The sequence below is a fragment of the Protopterus annectens genome, chromosome 1.part0 (genome assembly GCF_019279795.1).
Source record: "Protopterus annectens isolate FY-2018-M chromosome 1.part0, PAN1.0, whole genome shotgun sequence".
NCBI lineage: Eukaryota > Metazoa > Chordata > Ceratodontiformes > Protopteridae > Protopterus > Protopterus annectens.
This window is the reverse complement of record NC_056725.1, coordinates 187,390,152-187,400,251: the sequence shown is the minus strand read 5'-3', so window position 1 is coordinate 187,400,251 and position 10,100 is coordinate 187,390,152. Positions and strand designations below refer to the sequence as shown.

General features: G+C 41.5%; 1 protein-coding gene across 1 annotated transcript in view; it reads right to left on the bottom strand.

The window, feature by feature from the left end:
• Positions 1-2,935: 2,935 nt before the first annotated feature.
• The window catches only part of LOC122789437 (carbonyl reductase [NADPH] 1-like), a 90,805-nt gene continuing 83,640 nt past the window's right edge, over positions 2,936-10,100 (bottom strand). Inside the window, exon 2 of the mRNA XM_044056937.1 lies at positions 2,936-3,863. Within this exon, the coding sequence (XP_043912872.1) occupies positions 3,319-3,863 (545 nt within the window). The 3' untranslated portion in view covers positions 2,936-3,318. The remainder of the gene's footprint in view (positions 3,864-10,100) is intronic.

Sequence of the window (10,100 nt, the reverse complement as noted above, 5' to 3'; positions counted from 1 at the left end):
GGAAAGCAGCTGGTCTTCTCTTCTTCACTGGTCTGACTTGTATTGCAGTTGAGACTGCTTTATCTGGTTCTGTTTCAAACCATACAGATTCTAAACACTGTAGCTCTTACGTTGAGAAATACATCTTGAAGTGTATAGCACCAAAAGGTTACAAATGTGAAACAGTTTCAAGTTGTGGTATTGCTTAATTGTTAAAGTACTAGTCTCTAAACATGCTGTGAAGGTTTCTTCAAATTACTGCCTTTAGAAATGGGATTTTGCAGATTTTAAATGCAATTGTAAGGCCTGATGATTGTCCCAGAAATAAATCCATAAAAATCTTCACAATGAAGATAACTGTAAGTGTAGGGCAAAGTCAGAACATGTGACTGGGCTTTTTCCCTGACTAGTATGACCAAACACTTAGGCAGATGAAATAAGCAAGGAGACTCCAGATTACCTCTGGAGGTCAAGTCATTAAAGGGCTACTGTAGAGATTCCTGAATGGCAGTTAGTACAGAGGATTAAGGCTATAGCTTATTCCTATAGTACAGGGTACAAGGTTTGATTCCTTCCACTTCCATTTACCTACTGTGCAACTCTGAACAAGTCACTTAACCAGGCAGTGCTCACACGTTACCCCTGAAGAGGGATACTAGACTCTAGTGAGCTTACTGTGTTAACAAATGGATACATTAAAATAAAACATGGTGGAAGCCGTCAGCACTGAATCTTATTTGTCATAGCATCCAGCCAGGATGTAGACCCAGCGAGAACTCATCGACATTCATTATACGATATTCACACACTGGTCAAGAGTTTGTTCTGCATTATCTTTTACAGCCTTAAGCCGATTCTGAATGTACTGTTTTTCAGAAAATCATTGGCTTTATGATTATGTATGCTAACTAAATAAGATTTCTGTCAATTAGATCTGCTGTGGCCTAAAACATTGTAAGTCTGTCTTTTCTGTGCATATTTCTCCATTGCATGTGCATTATATTTTGTATTACATGCACAGTGGCAAAGCAGTTCGTATTGTTGCTACACAGCGCTTCATTCTACTGCTGGATTCATGGCTGGGGTGCTCTCACCAGCATTTTCACTTCCTCCCTGTGGCTATATAGGCTTTTGTTGGGTGCACCAATTTCCTTGCACATAAGTGTACTAACCAGGGTCTATATCAGATAGTCGAAGTTCCGTAACTCTGAACACCTAATGGTCGAACCATTATGTTCAAAGTTACAGAACTTGGACTACAAAAAAGACTACAAAAAAATAAAAATACAATGTACAAATAAAATGTTGTAAGCGGGGGGGGGGCAAGCCCCCCTGCACTGCACCACGTGGGGGGGCTGCACCCCCACACACCCCCGCTACTTAAATATACCAACTCTGAGATCACACCACATTCAAGTGAATGGAAACCTCCGCTTATGGAGATTTCTATTCACATGCTCGAGCTTTTACAAATTCGAACATATGGTCTCAATCATATGTGGTTCGAACTTGTAAAAGTTAGACTACATGATAGGAACCGAACTAACCAGGCTATTTACCTGCGAGGATCTTAAAAAGCTTAGCCTTACATTTGTGTGGTACTTTTTAGCCCTTATATTTTGCATACAAATAACACACAGACTGAACAAGAATATGTTGGGACACATGTTGAGTCATTCAATTTTCCCTACCCATGAAGGGCAGGGTGCTAAACTGGGAGTGAATTTGTGGTTACTCATCCATTCATGCAAATTATGTTTGACTAGAGTAAGAAAAATTGTTGTGTGGAGTGGAAGATGAATACCTATCCCTCCAACATGGTCTATTTATTTTGCAAAAGAGATTCAGATCCCTTGAGGGAGTTTTTATGATACCATTAGAATATGAATGTGTTTCAGGCCTCTCAAAACAGGCTCTGTTGAAGCTCTATACGTGATGCACAGGTCACCTATCAGTAGCCTGTATAACACAGAGAAGAGGAACAAGGCTTTGAGATGGTATATGCCACTGATTTTTTAGTGAGAAAGCATTGTGGTCATTCCAGATGAGAAAGCATTGTGGTCATTCCAGATGAGACAACAGTTGTGGCAAGTATTTGGACAGTTACACTGAAACGGGCATTATACCAATGATCGTCCTTGAGTGCACAGGACAGTAGAATGATTACATTCCTGGATCTGGATGCAATACCTTTAAATAAAAGCTGAGCACTGAAAAAAGGCAGGTCATTTTTGACTTTTTCAGAGCTGTGGTGTCAATCACAAAGACATGCTATAATGGGTGAATTAGCAATCTTCCAAATTACTCATAGGTGCATGCAGGCATGTGTATGTGTGTGTATCACACATGGCTGGCATCTTATTTGGCACTAGTTTCATGTTTTTCACCTGCAGACTGTCAGGACTGAATCCACCTCTCCTTTTTCCAGTACTGGATAAAGCAGGTGAATCAGAAACTGCTTCATATATGGGAACATTTTCTGATAATCTCAGTCTAGAGAGATGCTGTGATTCATTCACTGTAAGTACTCCTCACAACCTTAAGTAAGAAACCTGAACGACACGGTTGTAGTTTACGGCAGACCTAGATTATTCTGTACCTACATAAATGGTAATAAGATGAGATAAAGTGAGATATTCAGTCAATCATTTAGAATTACTATATGTTACTGGAAGTTTCTTTTCAAAACATACTCTGGTGAATCACAGTAAGAGAATCAAAGACAGTCTAAATACACCAACTAGCATGAAATTATGAAAAAAAAAAAAAAAAAGGTCCATGAAATCAGTCAGGTAATAAATACATTCGGCAATGATGACATGAACATTGTTAATACTTCCAGATGGATGTGCATTTCCTACATTAAAATAGCAATGTTCTATTTTGCACTCCTTGGATTTCTTCTGTTTTTATCTGGCATTTGCAAATAAGCATGATTATAAAACAGTACCACACACAACTATAATTTTTTTTATTAATACAACAGGGCATGGCTCTTAATAAATGGTAAAGGGTTTTACACATTTTTTCTTAGGTGAACAGAAAAATATTTGACATTCATAATCACCGAGATAGTCATGGTCATATAGACGCATTTGATGTGCGTCACATTTTTGTACAATAGCATTAAGATGTATTCATTTTTGAGAGACTTAAGACTCTTTATATGTACCAATTTTATTTTATTGAACTGTTTTGCTTTACAGTTTGTGGTAGCCATGAAAGTAATACAATGTTCTTAGTTTTCTGGGTAGAAAATGAATAACATCACTAAAGTGTTGTCATTATAGAACATTATCTGTTTTTCTAAGTATGTTGTTGATCACATATATTACACATTTACCATGGTACAACTTCTTTTTCACTTACAAACTGCCCATGTGGTTCTTGAGCCTCCTCTGGTAAAAGGGCCAAATAAAGCGGGGTCTCAGCCCCCTCTTCAGGACTTTTAGTGGCCTTTGGCCCTGCCATATCTGTACGTACCCAGCCAGGACAGCATGCATTCAGTGAGATTTTGTCAGCTGACCTCTGCTGAGACAGCAGTCTGGCATGAATTCGGGACAGCACAGTCACCCCAATTTTTGTAACTCCATAGGCTGTATTGGGCCACCCTTTATCCTGGTGATCCCCATTCTTGGCATCCTGCACAAACTTGTTCATCAGATCCACTAGCTGTTCTTCTGTGATGGTGTCACTGCGGAACTGGGTTTGTAGCTCTGGGCTGCACTGCTTCAGGGCACGTACACTGACAAAACTTGATACATTCACCACCCTGCCGTGTGGCTTCACAATTGGAATAAGAATTTTACAGGCATCTAGCGTACCAAAGAAGTTAGTCTTCATTGTTACCTCAGCTTGAAGTCCAAAAGGTTCAGTAGCATTTACTAAAAAAACAACAACAAAAACATAAGGAAACCGCACCAGATCACAAAATCACATTTGTATTTCTTTAAAATTATTAGCATCTCAGTTTCTCATTTATGCTGATCTGATCTTCAGTGCTTCTATGCTTCACTGTTTACTAGTAAACAATACAAGACTTACTTTAAAACTAGACTAAACTCTGCTTGTGATAGTTATCGTGCGATCACTAAAGGTCAGAGACTGCTTTTTCTTCATTTCCAACATGAACACTATAAATTATGCAATGATCTTCATTTGCGGAGAATTTTAACATTTTAAGTAACACAATATATAGCTCTCCAATTTATTCAAATAGCATTGATTACCTAAAAGGGTCATTAATGTGTTGTACAACATGCAGTGTTCACTGCATCTGATGCTTTTGAAGTATACTATAATGGAACATGTACACAAGGCAAATGTTTTGACATATATAAAAAAAATTGTGCAACACACTCCATAAACCAAGCTTGTCCTGCCCCTTGTCATTTTCTTTATGAAATGCTACTAAAATATCCACATGGAATATCACATTAGTTTAGGTATAAACTAATTTCATAAATGTGGCTCAAACTACCCCACCTTCTCACCTTTAATCAACTAACTCAGGCAGGGCTAACTGCAAAGGGGCAAAGCTATATATTAAAGCAGAGTCAACAATGACCATGCTTACCATTTTACATAAATAACAGGTCATAAATAGTTACCATTTTACATAAACAGGTCATAAATAGTTTAAAGAACTAGTTTTCCTTATACACCATAGGCTGTTTGAGAAACCCATTTTGGAACCAATAATGTGGTTGAACAAGTTCTAGTCCAGTATCACAAATTTCAACACCTGTAAACAAAAAACCCAGAATTAAAATGGTAAAAAGCAGGACCAGTCATTTCATTCACACTCCAACCCCATCCCCACAGCCTACCTGCATTATCTACTGCGACTCTGCAGAGTTAAACAAAAAAATAAATAAATAAAGCAAATAGTGGTTGCATTAACTTAATTTTTCACATATACCTTAGTCCTCTGTAGCTATTGTTATAACAGAAAATTAGCAGGGCCAGTCATTTAATCCATGAAACACCCACCATACTGCCACCCCCCTCCTCAAAGAATAGTACAGTTTTGTACCTACCATAAATGTAGATGTTCGAAGATCCACATTGCTGCAGTCCTTACATATGGGTAGTCCGCTGTGTCAAGGCGCTTAGAACTGACATCAGAAGCGCATGACCGACGTCATATCCTCAGTCTTTTCTTGCCCCAGATGTCAGAAGGCCCTAAAAAGAAAGGCCAAAACCCAAAGACAGTAAAAAACCAACCAACCACCCCTGCACTAATCCTATTTACAATATTCATAACCCAAACCACACAACCGCCTCTAACTATAGAGGGAGGAGGGAGGGTAAGGACTGCAGCAATGTGGATCTTCGAACATCTACATTTATGGTAGGTACAAAACTGTACTATGTTCTTCATCTCACATTGCTGCAGTCCTTACATATGGGTAGAATCCCAAAGCAGAGGTAAGGGAGGATGGCAAAACTATAAAGCATTAGGAGCTGCCAAAATGCCCTGTAAAATTGCAGTGGCAAAACCAGCCCTAGATTTAGAGTAAAGTGGAAGGTGGTAATAGAAAGTATGCACTGAACTCAAGTAGCTGCCTCAAAAATCTTTAGTTGCCACCCCTTAAAAAGCTGTAGAAGTGGCAGTAGCCCTAGTGGAATGAGGCCTAATCCCAGCTGGAATCTCCTTACCATGATGGGAATAACAGAAAGCAATACAAAACCCAATCCACTTAGAAATAGTTTGTTTTGAAACAGGCTTGCCCTGAGAACCCAAAGCAAATGAAACAAATAACTGCTGAGACTGCCTGAACCCTTTAGTTCTGCTCAAATAATATTGTAACTGCCTGTGTATATCCAAAGAGTGCAAAATCTTTTCCCCTTTATTTTGGGGGTTTGCATAAAAAGTAGGCAAATGAATAGTTTGGTTTAAAGCCACACTAGAAACCACTTTAGGCATAAAGGAAGGATTAGAGATACCCTATCCTTATGGAAAATTAAAAGGCTCAACCGCCATAAGGGCCTGTAATTCAGAAACCCTTCTAGAGGTAATGGCCAACAAAAAAGCAGTCTTCCATGATAAATATTTCAACTCGGCAGTAGCTGCAGGCTCAAAAGGTTGTAGAGTGAGTTTCTCCAACACAAAATTGAGATCCCAAGCAGGAGTAGGAGCTCTGGGTCTTATATTCTTTGCCCCTCTAAGGAATTGCTTAAACAAAGGATGAGAAAACAATGGTGGGTCACAGTCATAGTGAGCAGAAATTGCTGCAGCATGAACCTTAATAGAGGAGAAGGACAAACCTTTGTCCAGTAACTCAGTAAGATATTGAAGAGCCACACTTAAATTAGGCTTAGAAACATCAAATTCCTTTGCTGTACTCCAAAATAAAAATCTCCTCCATTTATCTGCGTACACTTTCCTTGTACTAGGCCTTCTGGCCTCCAAAATAACATTCAAAACTTGCTGTGGAAGCTGAGACCCTCCAGGGTTTAAAACAGAATATGCCAGGCTGTTAGATGTAGAGAGTGAAGTTTGACATTGAGTAAATGACTGTTCTCCTGAGACAGCAGGTGTGGACCATGGAGGCTCCCGTACCAGACTTCTCAGTAATGGGTACCAGTGCTGTCGAGGCCAATCTGGAGCTATTAAAATCATCTTTGGCTTGTCCTGTCTGACCTTCAGATGTACCTTTGGGAGGAGAGGCAGAGGTGGAAAGGCATACACATGAAGATTGCTCCAATTGAATGAGAGAGCATCCACTTTCCAAGCTGTGGGATGAAACCTTTTTGTGCAAAACTTTGGCAGCTGGTAGTTTAGTGGAGAAGCGAACAGATCTATGTCTGGAGTTCCCCATAACACTGTCAATTTCTGAAACACATGAGGATCCAATTTCCACTCCACTGCAAATTGGACTGCTAACATCTCCTTCAAGTTGATATGTAGATGTTGAAGTCTGGCAGGCCATGTGTCTTGTACCCACTTTCCATTTAGATGAGCTCCCCAAGCTTTGTCTGAGGCATCTGTCGTTAGAATCTGACTCGCCTCTGGCCGGGTCACAGAGAGTCCCTTGTTTAGGTGACATTCCTGAGCCCACCACAAAAATTCCTTTTGAATGCAAGGTATTATCTGAATGACAGTGTCCATATCTTGGCAGTGCTGTGTCCATACATTTTTGAGATACCATTGTAGCTTCCTCATATGCAGTTTGGCATTGGGAAGCACCAGAATAGATGCCATGAACCCCAAGGCTTGAAGGACTGTCCTTGCAGTCAGCCTGGACTGATGAGACAATTGATGGAAGTAAAGAGAAAGATTCTTTTGTTTGTCCGGGGTCAAAAGGCCATCTGGGATGCTGTATTCAGTCTCACACCCAGAAAGCACATGTCCTGAGAGGGTACTAGACTGGACTTTATTTCGTTCACAGAATACCCCAGGCATCTTAGCACTGCTATCACATACTGTAAATGATGAAGAAGTTCGTCCTTTCCTTGGGCCAGAATCAGCAATCGTCCAAATAAGGATAGATCTGTATTCCTCTTAGCCTGAAGAAAGCTATCACTGGAGCCAGAACCAGATAAGCCAAAGGGCAATGCAGAGAACTGATAATGAGAAGTCCCAGCCTTCTGCAACTGAGCCTGATAGGAACATGAAGGTAAGCCTCCTTGAGATCCAGAGTCACCATCCAGTGATCTTTGCCCAGTAGAGGTCAACATTTTGAACTTGGGAATGTCCAGATATGTGTTGAGGATAGATAAATCCAAGATTGGTCTCCACGTGTTCCCTTTCTTTGGTACTAGGAACAGGCGAGAATAAAATCCTAGGCCCACTTCTGGCAGAGGGACCGGTTGTATGGCCCTTATTTGAAGTAGCAGAGAAATTTTTTTTTTGAGCCTCTAGTCTTTGCTGAGGAGGAACGTCCGGCATGCCTTTGAAAGGAGGCAAGGTATGGAAATAAAACTTGCAACCTCGGTGTATGATATCCAATACCCATTTGTCTTTGGTAATCAAATTCCAATTTTCCTTGAAGAGTGCCAACCTTCCTCCCAAAGGAGCTGCCAGGCAAGAAGGATCTGGCAGCTGAAAAGGTAGGTCCATTGGGCCTGTTTACGAAAGGACTGGCCCCTGCCCTCACCCGAAGATTGTGCAGGTGAACTCCCTGTTCTAGGTCTGAAAGAACTCTGAGCTCTGCCCCTACCACGTCTAGATCTACCCCTAGACTGAGAATCATAAGAAGGATACTTAGCAGGCCAATTCCTACTAAACTTTGGAGGCTGTACTTGCAAAAAATCTTTAACAGCCTGCATGGACTTAGCCTGGTCTTCCATTTTCTTCAAGACTGACTCCACAAGTGAACCAAACACATCAGACTGTAAAGGAGCATCCAAAATCCTTGTCTTAACATGGTCAGATAAATTCTGATCCCTCAGCCATAACTGAACCAGTGGCAGCCACTCTAGGCCTGTACAGCATCAAAACCACATTGTAAAGAATGCTTACCCACCTGCTCTGAAACATGCACCAAATCTTGTAATTTTACACTCAATGCCTTCCTTAGAGCATCCACCTTAGACTTCAATTGAGAAAGAAGATAATTTTGATATTTCAACATATGAAACTGGCAATTCAAAGCCCTCATAGCTAGGGTAGAAGATGTATAGACTTTCTTTCCCCATCTATCCAAAGCTCTGGCCTCTATCTGGAGGAACCGGATTTTTTACAACAGAGGCCTTGACACCCTTAGGTCCCTGACTAACAGTTTCTGGGTCCGCCCTAGGACTCTATTTATAAAGATATTTATGAGCCTCAGGCACCCTGTAATACCTATCCGGCTTAACAGGAGCAAGAGGCAGAGAATCAGGATTAAGTGAAGCCTCTGCAAACACATCTTCCACAACATCCAGAACAGGAGGAATAGCCAAGGGCCTATGCTGGGGTAAAAGCAAAAACTCCCTAAGCCTTTTCCTGGAATCAGAGAAGTCCTGACCTTCCCACTTAAAATGTTCCCTCATGGAATGAAGAGTCTCTGAAAAAGAAAAATCCTCTGGAGGAGAAGCAGGAGGAGTCGAATCATCTGCATCAGAATCAGAATAAGGAGAGTACTCCTGCAAGTCTTAGACTCAGAACCATCCAAGCCTGCTCAAAACTCCCCAACTCTGGCTCCACCCTAGGCCTCTTATCAGGAGAGGGCAAAGAACCTCTAATCAGAGTAATCAAATCTTCTGCCATTTTAAGCATGTGCTTCTTGGGCACCGACCCTGCTGCACTCCAACAGAAGCTAAACCTGGCCTGCCTCTGGGAGAAGCCTTGGAAACAGAAGGAGGGCCTAACCACCCTAGGAAGGGAGGGAGTACAGTAACCTGGGAAGCCCCTGCAGCCTGACCTGCCTCCGGCGAGGCCACATGCTGCAATAGCAAAGTCTCCGCCTGGGACTCCAGAGAAGCCTGAACCACGGTTCCACTGGCGCCTCTAAAGAACCGGCGTCGGAACGGACAACTCTTGCCTGGGTTTAACTGCTTTGTCTTTGCGCTTCTTGAAGAAGCGCGGCGAGAGGAGATCGGCATATTATACCAGTATTGAACCTTGCTCAGGCCCCAAACAAGGAATACACAAAGAATGATAATCCCTATGCGGTATCTGTTTCCCACAAGAAATACAGTTATTCACTTTTTCTGACATCCGTAAAACACTGAGGCAAGAAAAACCAAAATATTCCCCAGCAGGGGCCGCCAACTTTGATTCGGTCTGAAACTCCGAACTCGAAAAATTTCAGAACATGACGGCACTTGCACGCTGCTTCTGCATCGGACTATGCGGCAAAAAGACTGAGGATATGGCTTGTACCCTGACGTTCTGATGTCAGTTCTAAGTGCCTTGACCGACGTCAGCCTTATACTTTGGTATTCGGGCCGACCGAGGACAGCGGACTACCCATATGTAAGAACTGCAGCAATGTGAGATGAAGAACATCTGCATTGACTCAGCCAGGATTAAAATAGTTTATATTTGTTGAACACAATGCACAGAAACAGTAGTCACAGCTTTTATTTCACATTGTCTCACCCAAATACACAACAGCAAACAACAAAGCCTGTCATTTCACACACACACACACACACACACACACACACACACACACACACACACACACACA